Source organism: Bremia lactucae, linkage group LG12, assembly GCF_004359215.1.
Source record: "Bremia lactucae strain SF5 linkage group LG12, whole genome shotgun sequence".
Classification (NCBI taxonomy): domain Eukaryota; phylum Oomycota; class Peronosporomycetes; order Peronosporales; family Peronosporaceae; genus Bremia; species Bremia lactucae.
The window spans coordinates 1,139,601-1,157,544 of NC_090621.1; the positions used below are offsets into that span (position 1 = coordinate 1,139,601).

The 17,944-nt window shown below is 45.9% G+C and overlaps 2 protein-coding genes across 2 annotated transcripts; both read right to left on the reverse strand.

Annotated features, from left to right (window-relative positions):
* Window positions 1-11,722: 11,722 nt before the first annotated feature.
* On the reverse strand, window positions 11,723-14,353 carry CCR75_009548 (uncharacterized protein; the record flags this gene model as incomplete). The annotated part of the gene is made up of 4 exons (XM_067967587.1): window positions 11,723-12,011; window positions 12,092-13,878; window positions 13,953-14,018; window positions 14,083-14,353. The coding sequence occupies 4 exons, from the start codon at window positions 14,351-14,353 to the stop codon at window positions 11,904-11,906; spliced, it is 2,232 nt and encodes a 743-aa protein (XP_067820875.1). The 3' UTR covers window positions 11,723-11,903.
* Window positions 14,354-14,583: 230 nt separating this feature from the next.
* CCR75_009549 (uncharacterized protein) lies at window positions 14,584-16,497 on the reverse strand (the record flags this gene model as incomplete). The annotated part of the gene is made up of 1 exon (XM_067967588.1): window positions 14,584-16,497. One exon carries the CDS (start codon window positions 16,495-16,497, stop codon window positions 14,584-14,586), a length of 1,914 nt encoding a protein of 637 aa, XP_067820874.1.
* Window positions 16,498-17,944: the final 1,447 nt, after the last annotated feature.

The window sequence follows — 17,944 nt, forward strand, 5'->3', positions numbered from 1 at the left end:
CCGTGCCGTCACCCGCACATATTCCTGTCGTGGTGATGACGATGGCGTAAGCCATCGTAATAACAGTTCTTGTGGTACCCCTGCTTCAGTGGATACCACTCAGGGGATCGTAGACAATAAAATGTCTCGTTTTGCCCTGGAAGAAGCCGTGGCTTTTGCTTGAACGGCTAGTCAATAGCTTGTCTGGAGAGACTGCCCCTCACAATAAATATCCCTTATTTATTGCGACAAAGCTACATGGCCTTGATCCCAGCGCGAAGAACTTTCGCGCTGAAGAAGATTTTTTTATGATTTTCTTAAGCATCGATGGTACAGTGGCATCAACAAGCGAGATAAAAATTCGTTGATGCAAGCCTGGAACGCGTTTATCCGCAATGTCAAAGGCATTGGACGCGAAGCCTGGCTTTAAAGGCTTAACGCGATTCGCGTTATTTTTGGAAAACGAACTCTAACCGGTGCAATGTATTAATTGCATCGGTCGTCTCGTGAGGCAGGACTTCCATGCCTCACTTGGGGTGATTTCTTGTCCGTGTTTTGTTGACAACACGAAGCAAGTAAAAAAGTAAAAGGGGATGTGTATTCCCTATCGTCGCCCTGGGGATCGGCTCGCATCTCTATCGAGATGCGCGATACGATAGACGTTGAGCAATCGATTTACATGCGCCAGGAGCGCGTGTTCTCCGATGGACCTTCTGATCTATCGGACGGGTCTCGTCATACTGACGGACGAGGCCCTGGGAACGAGGCTCCCAGCTGTCATGCGAAGGAGATAACCCGTATGCTGCTCCTTCACATCATAATGATCTTGAATACGTTCCAAAAGGAAACGTTGACCACCGTGGGAACCCACCGATAGTTGTGGCGGAGGAGGGTACATTAGATCCGACCAATATGTCGGACATAGAGTCGAAGATCGACAAACTCGACAACTTCCTCCATAATTTAGAGGAGGGTCTTAAGTCTTAATCAGGGGCGAGGTAAGCGTCGCTCGTTGGAGAAGACGGTGCTGGCTCACGATATCGAACGGTCTTTCAACCGTTCGAAGAGAGCGTTTTCCATGTTCGAGTGGGAACGGAAATATCACACTCTTCGTGTGAGCTTTCGTCAGCTCATCGCGGTTTTGAGAATCTTCAGGCCCGGCATGAAAATCTTCATATACAACATGACAATCTGGTTTGTGACCACAAAATTCTCTGAGGGATTTTTGAAAAGGGTGGTCAGATCCGTGCTCGGAAAAAACCGCGTAATGCTGGTACGGGCGGAGCCGACCTACGTAAAACGTAGGATGCGTTCGCATCCTACGTGGCAATTCTATTGTGTACGCATTGCCTCTGCGATGCAGTACATGGAAAGGCCCAATGACCTTGGGTAGTAATTTACTGCTACCCACATTAGTGACTACACGCTTAGGTAAGTTTACCGTAGAGAGTAGTAATAGGTCATTTATTTCAAATGAAAGAACGTTTGCTGATCCCTGTTTGTCTGCGTTCCGTTTCTGACGGTCCACTGCGTAAGCAATGGAATCCTGTACGAAACGGATTACTGATTCTCGAGTCAGGAGAAATTCCTCTGCTGACTCATTTGTTTTGTCCTTTTCAGTGCGCTTTGCGCGCATTGCCAGAGAGTTTTCTCATCTTCGATGTCGATTGCATCGACATCGACATTATTCGCGTCGTTGTTAACTTCGACGCGTGATGAGCATGAGCCAGAAATGATTTTGCACGTGCGAGCCAATCCCCCTTAAACTACAGGATCTTTCTAATTGGATGGGTATCCGTGGATGGCGTAAGCCATTCACGAAGAACGGTGTATGCCTTGTAGACGCATGCACAGAACTATTGTTGGCGAATTCGGCCATCGGTAAAAACTCGCTCCAATTCAGATACGATTGGACGTAACCTCGAAGTATCTCTTCGAGGACGCGATTTACGCGTTCCGTCTGACCATCTGTCTCTGGATGATCAGAAGTTGACACGTCAGCCGTGTTCAGAGAGAACTGAACACGGATTGCCAAAACTCCGCCATAAACCGTGGATCTTTTATATGAGACCAGTATACGGGGTAACCCGTGAAGTTTGAATACCGTGTCGATAAAGACTCGGGCACAGCTTGGAGCCGTGTTCGACTCTGGTACTGCAGCAAGATGTACCATCTTGCTGAATTTGTCTACAAAAACAAGAATTCCAATGTTTTTGTGATCGTCTTCGGGAACTTCGAAGATGAAATCCATAGATACGGACTGCCAACATTCTGCCGGAAGTGGTAGAGGTTGGAGAGGTGCACGGGATGAAGGGCTAACTTCACCCGTTGACATACCTCGCAAGCACGAATGTACTTGCGCACGAACTGATGGTAAAAGTCGCGACTTACTGTGAGATAAGTTTTCTTACATACAGGAAGCCCATTTATTGGTGGATCGTGACACTTATACATGATGTGCAAGCGCAAATCGTAATGATTCGAAACGACGACACGTAGAGTGTCGCCGGCAACGGCTGTGTAGTACAGTAAGCCGTTGCGTGTTGTGTTTCTATCCGATGACGATTGATATAAATGGGCAGATCTTTATAATATTCATTGGATGAATATTATCAGATGATTTATTAAACGCAGATATTTTTATCTTCTGTGTAGGCTTTCTTTATGTCATCAAACAAAGTTGATGACGGAACACTTGTAATGAGCGGAAATATTTTCATTGTTGGAGTGCGCAGCCAGCTCGGGTCGGCGTGATAACACATCAGCGACAACATTAATAAGTCGTCGTTGTTTTATATTCCACGGAGAAATTATACTCCGCTAAGAAGGATAGCCACCTCGCCATTTTTTGCGAGGTATGTGGGCTATTGCGGCCGTGTGTAATGACGCATGGTCCATATATATGATGAACAATCTATCTCCGAGGATATATACCCTAAATTTAGCCAGTGCATGTTTCATGGTAAGGCGTTCCTTGTCATGCATTGGGTAATTACGTTCAGCTGGTTGCAGCTAACGCGATTGGGAACAGACGATGCGTTCTGAGTCGTCTGTATCGTATTGCAATCACGCGCAGCCGATTTCGAAATCGCTGGCGTCACAAACCACATGGAATGGTCTGTCTTGATCTGCAATCGTCAAGATGGGTGATTGCACAATCTTTGCTAGATACCTTCAAAGCAACGCTGACAATCAGCGTTCCATAACCATTCCTCGTCTTTTTTCAAGAGACGAGAGAGATGAACTGTCATTTCTTCAAAATTGCGAAAGTACTTGTGCAAGTACGCCGCAAAACCAAGGAAATTCTAAGTCCCTTGACATCGACTGGAACTGGCCAGTGGGTGATTGGCTTGATCTTTTCGGGATCACGGCGCACGCCGTGTTTACCGACGATACACCCAAGAAGTGGTATTTCACTTGCAGCGAATATCCACGTCTTGAGATTTGAATACAACTTATGCTTTCGCGTAAGTGTAAGAACCTGACGAACGTGAGTTTTATGAACTTTCACGTCTGTCTTACCGTCCATGGCCAGGCTATGGACGAATACATTGTCAAAATATCTCGGTGCGAATTCTCGCACCGGTCTCAAAAAAATTTAACACATCTGTTGGATGTTGCAGGGGCGTTACTAAGCACATGAGGCATTACTGGCCATTTCCAGAGCATCCCACTGGGGGTGCATACTGCTGTGTACGGGATGTCCCGCTCGCGCATTAGGATTTGATAGAACCCATCCATAAGATTCAAAGACGAAAACATAGTACTCTTTGACATACCATCTATGATTACATCTTTTCTAGGTATCGGCGTTTGAGGCGGTACTGTTGCAGCATTCAGTTTATTGAATGCGTGCACTATCCGCGACCCTTCTGAGGCCTTTCGCATACAGAAGGACGGAAAGCTATGTGGGGAGGTTGACTCCCTTAATAAATGGCCCGCTTTTACTGGATCGGTAAAGAAGTTATTAATCACAAGTACTTGTTCACGAGGCAGTGGTCACTGCTTCATGACACAGTGCTTCGAGCCCAATTTGTGCTCGATGTCATGTCGAGTGCCTTTATCCTTAGGCAACTCGCATGGAATTGCTTCAGGAATTACACCCCTGAATTCTATAAAATCCTCGTATAGAGTATTTCATATAAGTGAATATCACGATTAAGTAAAATATCTTTGAGTCAGCTTCCGGCGGCTGTGTTAATGCACAGGTAGCGCCGAAGGTTCACCACTTGAAAAGGTCGAGTGGATTGAGGCATGAATGCACGCTTAGTGGGCGACATTCAAGGAGTATGCCGGTTGCCCCAAAGGGACAACACGATGATCCAAGGTCGAGTAGAGAGTCGACCGTAGTGGACCCGACTGTGATAGCGCAATCACACTCGGAAGACGTTGACGGAAGAGGTCTTCGCGTACTTGAGGAGAAATTTTCCAAACAGTTGAAGTAACTAGACTTCAAGATCTCGAAGGATTAATCCTTCAACAGCCTGTGGATACTCCCCAGAAAAAACCGAGAAATTAAATGTCTTGGTTTATAATGGTTAAAGAGTTGACGCTTATTCTCGTGATCTGTATGCGCCTCCGAATTAACTTTGGAGATGACTAAATTACCACCCCTAGAGCCTAGGCGATTCTTGAGAGATCTGCATGGTGGTAAAATCAAGCAGATATGCGTACTCGTCACAGAGGACGATTGCGAAACCGACATTTGGTTGGCGGTAATTGTTTGCAGAGAACGAACGGGTTCTCAGCCGCTTATCGATGGACGAAAGTGTCCTCGATGTGAAAACTCGGATTGAAAGATACACTACTCGATCCTGGGCTTCACTCAAGAGAAATCCTCGATACGAGGATTTAATGGAAATCAGAGATGTATTCCCTGAAGCAGTTCTATGCGAGTTGCCAAAGGATAAAGGCACTCGACATGACATCGAGCTCAAACCGGGCTCGAAGCACTGTGTCATGAAGCAGTGACCACTGCCTCGTGAACAAAAACTTGCGTCGATAAATTCCTTACCGATCGACTAAAAGCGGGCCATGTTAGGAGGTCAACCTCCCCACATAGCTCTCCGACCTTCTGTGTGCGAAAGGCCACAGGAGAATGGCGGATAGTGCACGCATTCAACAAACTGAATGCTGCAACAGTACCGCCTCAAACGCCGATACTTAGAAAAGACGTAATCATAGATGGTATGTCTTAAAGCTTGATCTTTTCGTCTATGGATCTGAAAGATGGGTTCTATCAAATCCTTATGCGTTACGGGACATTCCGTACACAGCGGTGGGCCCTCCCAGTGGGTGCTCTGGGAATGGCTAGTGATGCATCAAGGGCTTAGCAACGCCCCTGCAACATTCAACCGATGTGTAACAAATTTTTTGAGACCGGTGCGGGAACTCGCACCGAGTTACTCTGACAATGTATTCGTCCACAGCCGGGCCATGGACGGTAAGACAGACGTGGAAAATCATAAAACTCACGTTCGTCAGGCTCTTACACTTATGCGACAACATAAGTTGTATGCAAATCTCAAGAAGTGGATATTCGCTGCAAGCAAAATACCACTTCTTGGGTGCATCAGGTGCGACAACATAAGTTGTTTGCAAATCAGAAGTGGATATTCGCTGCAAGCGAAATACCACTTCTTGGGTGCATCAGGTGCGACAACATAAGTTGTATGCAATTCAGAAGTGGATATTCGCTGCAAGCGAAATACCACTTCTTGGGTGCATCGTCGGTAAACACGGCGTGCGCCCTGATCCCGAAAAGATCAAGGCAATCATCGACTGGTCAGTTCCAGTTGATGTCAAGGGACTTAGAATTTGCTTGGTTTTGCGGCGTACTTGCACAAGTACTCTCGCAATTTTGAAGAAATGACAGTTCATCTCTCTCGTCTCTTGAAAAAAGACGAAATGGTTATGGAATGCTGATTGTCAGCGTTCGTTTGAAGGTATCAAGCAAAGCTTGATGCGATAGCCCATCTTGGCGATTATCATATTCCGATATTCGACTCATCATGGCTTCACAAGCCTGGTGAGGTTGAAACAGAATTCTTCATCAATGCCTTTTACCGGCATCGGTGGTACACTTGCAAACGAACAAAGGATGTCAAACCTTTGTTCCGAGCTTGGACAGCCTTTGTATAGAATGTACATAACATAGGCTGTGAGGTCTGGCTTGACAAGCTAAATGCTTTCCGTGAACGGTTCCAGAACGGACCGTACTCGGTGCACCCTATAAGTTGCACCCTATGTTTAGAGAGGCACGGATTCTTGCCTCTCGTGGGGAGACTCATGTCCATGCTGTTTTAAGGGTGCAGGTAAATGCCCTAAGGAAGCATATTCCTCAAAGATCCCCATTGGAGGACTCTCATCTCTTACGAGATGCGTCAAGGGATCGATAACCTTCAATACTTTTTTGCTCGGGAAGCACTCGTTCTCCGTTGGACCTTTTACCAAGGAGGATGGGTCTCGTCGTAATGTAAGACGAGACCCGGAACGTCCAATATCAGTTAGGAACGAGGTTCCCAACTATCATGCGAGGGCGGACACCCTCGCCAACGAACGAGATAACTCACTCGAACCTCTTTGCCTCACGGTGGCTCAAGAATCTTTTAACAAGAAAGCGCTTCTCACCACCCGAACCCATCAATGGATGTGGGGGGGGAATCGGATTCGCCTCGTTTGACGAGCCCGATTCAGCATTGTAATTCGAATCACACCCTTTTTTCCTTAAGAGGGAATCTTGACCACGAGCAATTTCGTCGCCGCGCATTAGCGGTGACGGTCGACAATGTTTCTCGTGACCAGGTAAAAAGTTGTGCGCAGATTGAGACTGAACAAACTGGCGAACGAAAAGAAGCTGTTGACTGTTCGTCAGAAGATTTTCTTTCTTGTAGGAAAGAGTGGATCGTCTTGCTCAAAAGAAATAGACCCTGTTCTGAGACAATAAGTCTTTAGCTGGGAGCCATAAGGCTTTAGCTGATGCCCTTGACCGTTCCGGTGTAATCCGGATCGGAAGAAGCCTCGTACTGATGGCGTGAGCGGAGACGACCAGCAAAAAAAGTAGGATGCGTACGCATTCTACGAGGCAGCTCGATCGTGTATGCATTGCCTTAGCGATGTAATACACGAAACGGGCCGATATACCTGGGCAGTAATTTATTACTGCCTACACTCGTCACTACGTGCTTTGGTGGGTTTACCGTAGACAGTATGACTAGGTCATTAATTTTAAATTTAAGTGTGTTTGCTTTTCCATTTTTGTCAGAGTTCCGTATCTGTCGGTCCACCGCACTAGCGATGGAATCCCGTACAAATGGACCACTGCTTCGCTAGCCAGCAGGAAACCACCTGCTGACTCGATTTTATTTTTGTTTCAGTGCAACCGGCTCGCACTGCGGAGATATTCATCTCTTCACGATTGAGAGCATTATCATTAATAGTATTGTTTTCGATGCTGAGTCTTCCAGCATCGTTGTCTAAGTCAGTAAAAGCATAACTGTTATTACTGAGTTTGTCCACTTCAATGTTAGTAAACTCAACATTCGTATCCTTCGCATTGAACCTTAGGGCTAATGAGTCATGAGCAAGAGCTAAAGCTTCTTTGCTCGAGCGAGTCCCTCCCCCCTTAAATAAGAGTTACTCTCAAACAGCATAGGGATACGAGGGTGTCGTAAGCCATTCACGAAAAATGGTGTATGCTTTGTAGAAGCATGCGCTGAATTGTTGATGGCAAATTCTACATCGGCAAGAACTCGCTCCAGCTGTCAAAAGAGTGGACGTGTCCGAGACGTATCTCTTAGAGAATACGGTTTGCACGGTCCGTCTGACCATCTGTTTCAGGATGATCAGAAGTTGACATTTTTAAATGTGATCCAAGTGATTTGAACACTGTTAGCTACTAATTCCAACCGAGGTCGAAACGATCGCCATGATGGGACGCATTTAGCAGCAACCGCTAACAATAAAGTCTGCAGTCGCCGCCTAATTTGTTCCCAACTAAGTTTTGCCACAGTTCACGTGGAAGTTTTTTAGGTGTGGTAATGATCCTTCCGCAGGTTCATCTACGGAAACCTTGTTACGACTTCACCTTTACCTTTGCATTCTTAACGTATTTTTGTTACCATCTCCTTCAATGGCTAGTTATACAGGTTTGCGGCTGCGGTAGTACTAAAATCAATAATAGAGCATAGCTTAAACCAGTAATGCTCACTAACTCAGCCGCAGGGTGTTAATTAGAAAGTGGTATTGAGGATGGTAGTGACTTGTTCACGACTGCAGATTCTCATGCTGAATCTGGAAATTCTCATGCTACAATTCGCAATGAAAATTTTGCACGGAGATTTTAAGCTTGAGCTCATCCCGCCGTGGATCGAGGGTCTCGATCTGAGACCAGTTCAAAATGTAACCCATCAAGTAAAAGATCGTTTTAATAAAGCCACGAGCACAGCTTTTGGCTGTGATCGACTCCGGGACGGCAGCAAGATGTACCATCTTGCTTAAACGCTCAGCAAAAACAAGAATACCATTATTCTTATGGGTGACTTCAAAGAATCCGAGGACGAAGTTCATAGATACGGACTGCCAGCACTCTGCCGGAAAAGGCAGAGGATGTAACGGAGCACGGGATGAAGCACTGGGCACGGGATGAAGCACTGGGGTTTCTTGTTGACAAACTTCTCAAGCACGTATGTGCTTGTGGACGAACACATACTGGCGTGGCCAGTAGAAGTCGGAACTTATCGTGAGAAATGTCTTCTCCCGTCCACGATGACCACTTTTTGGTGCATCGTGGTACTCATACATGATGCGTAATCGCAGATCATTATGGGTAGGGATGATGACACGAGGTGTGTCGCCAGCAATGGCTGAACAATACAATTAACCGTTGCGCGTTGTATATCTATCTGTTGAGGATCGATACAACTTCGACAACCCTTCTAAGGATTGTTGGGATGGATCTCTTAGGTAATCCATCAACCCTGTAAGAGCCTTATCTTCATGTTAAGCTCTTCTAACGTCGTCATTTAATGTTGACATCGGAACACTTATTATTGCAACAGTGATCTTATGGTCACTGTTGCGCAGCCAGCTCAAAATAGGGCCGGCGCGAAAGGGCATCAGCGACAACGCTTAGTCGTCTTGATTTATACTCCACGGAGAAGTTATACTCCGCAAAGGAAGACAACCATCTCGCCATTCTATGCGAGAGGTGTGGACTGCTTATGGCCGTGCGTAAAGACGCATGGTCCGTATATTCAATGAACGGTCTATCTTCCAAGAGGTAGACCCTAACTTAGCCAGTGCGTATTTCATGGCAAGGAGTTCCTTATCATACACTAAATAGTTGCGTTCGCTGGTTGAAATTGACGCGATTGAAAATAGACGACGCGCTCTGCGCCGTCTGTGACATATTGCGTTAACGCACAGCCGAATGCAAAATCGCTGGCGTCAGGGACGACATGAAAAGGTCGATCTCGGTCTGCAATCGCCAGGATTGGCGATTGCATCCAGCTTTTCTTAATATCATCGAAGGAAAGCTGACAATCAGGGTTCCATGACAACTTTACGTTTTTTCTTCAACAAAGAAGAAAGATATACTGTCATTTTAGCACAAGTACGTGAGTACTTGTGCAAAAATGCCGCTAAACGAGGAACTGTTTTAGTCCCTTACATCGACTGGTACAAGCCAGTCGGTGATCGCCTTGATCTTTTTCTGAATCGCGGCATTCACCGTGTTTACCCACGATGCACCCAAGAAGAGGTATTTCGCTTGCAGCGAATATACATTTCTGCATGCAACTTGTGCTTACGCATAAGGGTAAGAACCTTTCGGACGTGGATACGATGAACTTCAACATCCGGCGTTCCGTTCATGGGTCTGCTATGAACGAAGTCGTCATCATAATAGCTCGGTACAAAATCCCGCCCCGATCTCAATAGATTGGTTACACGTTTGTCAAATGTCGCAGGGGCATTACTAAACCCCTGTGGCATGACTAGCCACTCCCATAGCATACTACTTGGGGGTGATTACTGCTGTGAGCGGAATATCTTGTTCACGCACAAGGATCTGATAGAATCCATCCAGCAGATTCATTGACGAAAAGATAGTACTCTTTGACATGCCATCAATGATTACATATTTTCGTGGTATCGGCGTTTGAGCCGGTACAGTTGCAGTATTCAGTTTATTGAATGCATGCACTATCCGCCAACCTCCTGTTGCATTGCGCACACAGAAGGTTGTAGAGCTATGTGGGAAAGTTGATTCCCTCACATGGCCCGCTGCTAAGCATTCGGCAAAGAATTTGTCGATCGCTATTACTTGTTCACGACGCAACGGCAATTGATTCATACCACAGTATTTCGAACCTGGGATAAGGTCGATTTCGTGTCGAGTGCCTTTGTCGTTAGGCAACTCGCACGGTACTGATTCAGGGAAGACATCCTAAAATTCAACTAAATCTTTATGCATATGGGTTGTTTTCAAAGACTCCCAGGATCGGGACGTAAAACGTATAATCCGAATCTTCTCATTCAGGACACTTTCGTTTATCGATGAGCTATTGAGAATCCGTTCGTTCTCAAGAAATACGATTGCCGACCGAATATTGGCCACGTTGTCGTCATCTGTGACAAGTAGGCAGATCTGCTTGACTTTACTACTACGCAGATCAGCAAAAACCGTTTCGATTATAGCGTTGGCAATCGAGTTATCTCCGAAGTTAACTTCGGAGGCGCTAATAGATCAAGTGTATAAGCGCCTACACTTGATCCATTGTTTACTAAGACATTGATTGTCTCAGTTTCTTCTTTGGAACTTATTTCCAAAGGTACCTGGGAACCTTAGACCACAGGTTTCCGGGGACTTCTTCTCTCAGAAATTATTTGGTGAATATCCTCCCCAACATCCTCTAGCTGTGGTTGCGCTACCACAGCGATATCCTTCACGATCGACTCTCCAGTCGAGCAAGGACTTTCGCACTCTCTCTTATAGACGGGCGTTCCAAATTCTCTTGGATGTTGCTTTTCAAGAAAGCATCCTTGTTTCGTACCTCTTAACTTATTCGAGTGGTTGAACTTCGACGCTGCCTGTGCTTGTGCACTTCCGTCAATAACTATGTCCACGTCACAATAGCGGACCTTCGATGTTGCATTTGCTCGTGCACAGCCGTCGGGATCTAACTCCACAATGTGCTGGGTATTCACACTGAGGTCTTGTGCAGTCATGCTAACGACCGAACCACAAGTGAGGCCATCGCACTCACTCGTACGACATCCACACGCCTGTAACGCTCAAAGACGTTCATTAGTTGGCCATGATGAACGAGAGACAATTATTAAATTGTTCTAGAAGGGACAACAGCATTGTGAAGCGAACCACCTGCTGACTTGCCGTATTCCCAAGCCTGCGTACGGAAGAATATGCACTAAGATGCACAAGGTCATGGTTTTGAGCACCATTATCTATCTCCAACTTCCAAGCTCTTTGCTTTAAAGTGACTTGGAAAGGATAGTTCAAGCACTTATGGCTTCGCTTACTTGAATTTTCGGGACGGTCTGGGTCATGATGGGATACCAGCATTCTTGTATTTAAAAAAATCTTTACTTGCACTTCGTTCTAGGACGGTTCCAACTTTTCTAAACCGCGCAAAAAAGTCAATGGAAAGCCGTCAGATAACGCCGCAGTTGGTGATCGTGCACGGAGAGTTTGGCGTTGATCTATGTAATGCAATGTGATACGCTGTAATTCAGAAATTAAATTGACTAAAAACTGCATGAAGTGAGTTTAGAAATTCTCTTCCTAAAATGTGGTTTTACTCTTTTTAAACCCATACGGCAATTTTTCGTTCAATAGTAGTAATTGTCCCGTCCTATCCTATATATTGATGTTTTGTCCTCTTTTTTAGCGCTCAGACTCATGTTTACGAGGAACTTTGCCACACTATTTCTTTCGCCTCTTTAAACATCACAACGACACATGTCACATTATCGGTCGACCGCTGATGAAAAATGGCATACTCAATAAGCGCCTACACAAAGAAAAACGAGAGAGAATCGCGCCATTAATCCACCACAAGCATCATCTAGCACAATCCACTCACTCACACACCTCAACAGCCCGTTGCACATCTTTCAATTCGACAAGTTTTCGACGAACAAAATCCACAGCTTCTTGATCTTTCAACACATCATACAATCCGTCACTTGCGAGCATCACAAACTCGCACTCGTCTGTTAATTCCGTGACGGTAAACTCTGGCGTCGGAATCACTAATGGACCTTTTAAAATATCGTTGGGATTCACCGGTAATTCCTGCGAATTGTACTCGTTCCGTGCTTTCGTGTCAATGTCATCGACCAAAGGCTCGACGAGATCAAACGACTTGAAAGGGGCGTCGCCAAAGGCACGCGAGACGGCCAATTCGCCCATAATACGTCCGTGAATCACAAAGCCGCCAGTCTCTCGAATCCGCTGCGCTTCGTCCGTTCGACTGGGTTTATGATCATTTGAAAGTCGTTCAGCTGTGCCATTGCGACTCAAGACAGTGCGCGAGTCTCCAACGTTGGCCACAAAGAGATACTTGCCCGCCACAAAGACTGTCGTGGCCGTGCTTCCAGCTTGCGGACGATCCGAGGTCCTTAAAAATTCTTCATCCGTACGTTCAAACGCATTGGTCAAGCGCTTCATGATGATTGATTGCAATTCCTCAATTGTCATTGTTAGTAAAGGTTTCAATTCACTCGTGTGCATGAAAAACGCGGTAATGAGGCTATGGTGGAGCACGTCACTCAAAAACGAAGATGCTTCGTCACCGCCATGGCCGTCATAGACAGCAAAGAATGACTGGGGATGCAATCCCAAACGACTTAATGGTTCAATACACAAGTCTTGAATAATCGTATGCGCGTCTTCCATATGTTTACGAGCGCCCATGTCGGCATGCGCTCCAAAGTCAAACCGATTGACAGTTAAACACGTTTGTGCCACGAGTAAATCGTCGCCAATTTCCAGTCGATAGGGTTCTTGATAACTTCCCACGAGTTTCATAAATGTCCCATTCGTCGAGTTTAAATCAATCAAATAAAATTGATTCGTCAATTCATCAAACCAAATTGCAGCATGTTTTCGAGAGAGTTCCCCATCACTTGTATGGATTTGATTCTCCGCAGATCGACCAATTCCTGCACCTTCTTGTGTAATCACAAACTCCGTGCCAGCTAATTTGCCACTTAATGCCGAGACCGTAAGACTTGGCAATTCTTCGTGAAACGATGTAACAAGAAAATCCGATTTTCCAACTCGAAATGCCACGTGAGGCTCGAGAGGCCATTGCATACGATCGCCCATATTTTCGTCATTTGCTTGGGTTTCCACGGGACTTAACCGCACAAACGTGTCCCCATTTGCTTGGTCGCCATTGACTAAATAGAAACGCCCGTGACTATACAGCACACGTGCGTGGTCGGTCTCTGCAAGGAGTGTATCGGCAGGTATACTTGCAATATTCTCACAAGTTTGGCCAATACCGCCTCCTTTCTCATCAAACGTAAAGCTTGTGACGGTATCTTCTTCGGTAAACGCCGTCATTTTAAGCACCACGTGGGTCCATGTGTGTTCGAGATACAAAGGCACTGGATCGTCTTCGACTTGGTCAGTAGCGAGATGATCGTCTATTTTGACCGATTCAGGCACGGAAGGCATTTCTTTCGAGTCATAAAGCTTGTCGTTTTCAACAATCGCGTTGCTGCTAGACGCATTATTGCCGGTAGGAGTACTATCGTTCTCCTTTGTCGGTGGTACATAGCTCCCGATACTGCTAGTATTGGAGCGAAGAAGGCGATGAACGCCTGATGTGCGGGCCCGTTGGAAAGAACTCGCTAATCGGACATCGGATTCTACGTGTTACAACGCGTATTAGTGTCTAAAGTCGCATCATGGCACGAAAAAGGACTGCAACATGGCCACGTACGTGGCGGTTCTAATCGCAAATGAGTCGAACGTCGACGATCCGGGTCATTCTCGTGTTTCCGTACCACTACAAACCACACGATATTGTCACAAAGGAAGAGAGTGTGCTTTAAATGGCCACACGATGTCACGTGCCTTGCATCTTGAGCGTCTGGACATCCTGCGCGTCCGCCATGGCGCGTCTTCTAGCGTGATGTTCTCGGTATTAAATCTACTCGTGGCAACACGAGAGATTCGGCGGTTTGATACTGAATCTTGCAATACGTTGCAAAGAATTGGCACTTGCGTACTAAACGCGCCCCACGAGGCGTAACAACGAGCCAAAGAAGAGTTGCAAGGTCTGCCAAGGGGCGAGGATGTCTCTGCCACTGCGGAACGAGATCGGACGCACTTGGTGTACATCACATCAGTCGGTTGTTTTTATTTTTTTTAAAGAAAACCTTTCAATCTATATATTAATTTGTTTTTCACGAACAATGAAAAATTCGCAATTTAAATACAAATTTACAGGAATACAATCGCCAAAAGTATAAATTAATTTGAATTCCATTTTGACAGACATCCGTAGGTTTACACACAACCATGGACAAACTTTTGAGGGACATTAAAATTGGTCAGGACTCGTAAGTCGCTCAATAGTATGAAGCGTCCGTAAATCGAGAATCTTTGGTCCGATAAAACGAAGACGCGTCATGATTGCTACTATCCCCTCGTCGGCGGGGTGCACCAGATGCCTCAAACTCGCTAAAGCCGCTGCTTTGAAAACTCGGGTCGCCATTGTAGTGGCTCTGGTCGTAATTACTATTCGTGGCCGCAAAACTCTCGTCGCCCATATATCTGCTCTCATCTGCCGTGGACATGCGGTATTCTGTCTGGCCGGACGCTTGAAAGCGCGTTTGGCCGTGATAATCACTTGCTGACGTCGATCGCGAGTCTTTGGGTTCAAAAAACGACTCGTCCAAAGACAAATCCGGTCGCTTTGTCGTCTTTTTCGACCCTTTTTGACCCATTCCATGCCATCCATTCGACAGATCTTGAATCGAATCGCCCCCAAAATCGCTCTCGTCCTCGGAAGCAAGATCCTCTCGATGTCGACTGTCATACTTTGATTGAAAGTGATTCCCCGAGTGACCAGAGCTATACATACTTTGACCATAAAACGACGACGACTGGGACGAGTATTGCGAATACTGACTCGTACCGTGTGAAGAATTTGTTTGCGCCATTGGTGGCAAGGACATTTGAGAATGCGCTAAAGCGATTTGGCTTCGTGGTGTCAACATGTCGAGGTTTGGATCATTGTACGTAAGTCGACCTCCATCGTGATCGTAAGGCTCCTGATCGAATTGGCTATTGCCAGGATTTGGCGGGTAATTGTCGTCACTAAACCCTGTTGGCGACATGTTGTGATTCTGATGATAATTTGCCGCCACTGTTGACGCTTGAGCCACGCCTTGAGTGTGATCGTGACGTCCTCTTTCAAGACCAGGGTCGTCGTCTTGGACCAGTTGATTGGTTTTCTTGTATACAAAGAGGGCGACCAGTAACACAAGCGCAATCGCGCCTGCCATCATTAAACCAAGCATTAACGTATTTGATGCAGTACTCGTGGCATTCGATGCTGCATCAGCTAATACGGACGCCGCGGCCGACGGCGATCCAGACGACGAAGATGATCGCGACGTATCTGCTTCTTGCTTTGAATCCGTACCATTGTCGGATAAATTGTCTTGTTTCGTAGTCTTGTCACTTGTTTTACTTGTCTTTAAATCGACTGTATTTGATTCGAGAGTCTCTTGAATCGTACTGGCATCCTTCTTCGTAGGAGGTTTCAAAGTCTGTTGGGTCTCGTTTAAATCACTTTTAGAGCCTACACTGGCATCGTCGTCCGATCCAGACTCGGGATCGATGATTTGTTTCCTCACTTTTAAAGAAATTGATTTCGGTGGTGCATTTGGCACGGGTTTCGACTCCTCTGGCTTGATTTCAACTTCAGTTGGAGGACTGGAGGTTGGCTTGTCAAAATTAGCATTGCTGTCAGCCGTGGGGATGGCGTCGGACACAGGCGCTGTCTGTTGAAGAAGTGGGGACCTTGTAAACGTAACCTCCGTGGTCTCGTCCTTTGGCTTTACCACACCAGTCGCTTTGTCTCGATTGGCGTCGCGCTTTGCAGGATCGACGGGTTTGTTAACAGGTAAAGGTTTGTCGGTAGCATCTACGTCCTTATTATTCACTCCCGGGGAAGCACTTGTCAAAGGCGCCCGTGTACTTGGTGCGTCGGTTGGTTTTAAAACCTCGGGCGTCGGTGTCGAGGGCTCTGCTGGTTCCGACGAGTCCGACGATGCATTCTGGTCAAGCAACCATGGCCGTTCTGGTCGTTGCGTCGCCAACGTTGGAACACGTCCATTATTGAGATCCTCTTTAAAATTCAAGACCGTTTCTGGATCCCCATCGCGACTTTGCACTGCAAAAATCTGTGCATTGGCCTGTGAATTCATGAGCAGTACCACCAGCACGAATCTGAGCCACCGTCGGTGGACCTGCATTGTCCAGCCTCCGGAGCCCGAAGCGTCACGCCAGCGCAACTTTCCTGGAATCTGCGCTGAAGGTTCGATAAAAACAGCTCTATTGTTCCCTGCACCAAAGTCTTGCGTAACCCTCTTGCCGGAATCAATAGCAGTCCACTTACTTGCCACTATCAATTCAAAACGAGGTTGATCACGTGACAAGGCAAACTGTAGGAGTCGTTATTTTGAGCTTGTGCGGCACTGTGCCTTTAGCCGCATAAGAGTCAGATGTAAAAAACTCGCGAGTTGCCCGTGTCATGCACACACATGTCTTGGTTCTGCACCGACGTTCTTGGAAAAAGCAATCATCGAGAACAGCTGTCGGCGCCAGTCTCGACCAATTGATACATACGGCAAGCGGCGGAATATCCGATCGCGTGATTTGTGCGTATTTGGCGTGAAACTTGGTCGCTCTCTGAGCTCGATTGGCGGCCCATTCAGTCGGTTTAGTCGGGAGGGGTGTGCAGTGCATTCTATATTGATAGAAACATTTGCTAAGATTCGTTCTTATTCCAGCTGACGGCTTTACGACAGACGCACGATATGGCAACTCTAGCGTAAAACTACATAACCTATAGATATTATCATTATATTTCACTTGGATTATTCGAGGTCCCTTACTCCAGCTCGCGTCCCCGTAGATTTCTCTTTTATGAAGCCAAAGCCTGGTAATATAGGCGATAAAGTTTAGCTTTGACCAAAAAAATAGTCATTCGCGCTAACGATCGGGACTGTTTATATTTAATAAAAAATGCTTACAGGAAACTGTGTTTGTATTTGTCAGGATAGCCTGCTATGTTATGGCTCAGCTGCGACATATAGGACGCACTGCAGCCAACGAGCTTACAATCGCACGAATTGTAAGCCTACGGACTCGGGACTATTGCGCCATATAAAGTTCAAGCATGAACAATCCAATATATGTGCATTATCGCGATTGTCTTCTGTGTGTTTGCGTGTTGACAACTTTGTCTTGCGTTAATTCTCTTTCAACATGCGACTATGTTACATACTGGTTACAGTCGAGGCTGTTTCCTCGTAGGAATAGTTTACCCAATAATTGTAAGCAGAGAAATAGTTGTTTTGACAGGGAAAAAATGATGCGTCTTTCACGAAGCTGGCTCACATACCCAGCTAGAATTTATGTGACGAGCAAAATCTGATATGCTGTAGAATTTTTGCTTGAAGCTCTAGATGTTGAGAATGTTTCACATTTGATTGAGCCAGACAAAATTTACCTTTCATTTGAAGTAGAAAAATGAAATGAACAGAAGAGCCTGTCTTAAGAAAATCCCGAGTTAATTAATAAGATTCTTAAATTATTCATTTAACTTCGTCGTTAATCGAGCACATTTAATGATTAATAAACCTTTGTAATTTAATTATTAAATGCAATTTGAGGTCCCTTTTTTTAAATTTATTATTC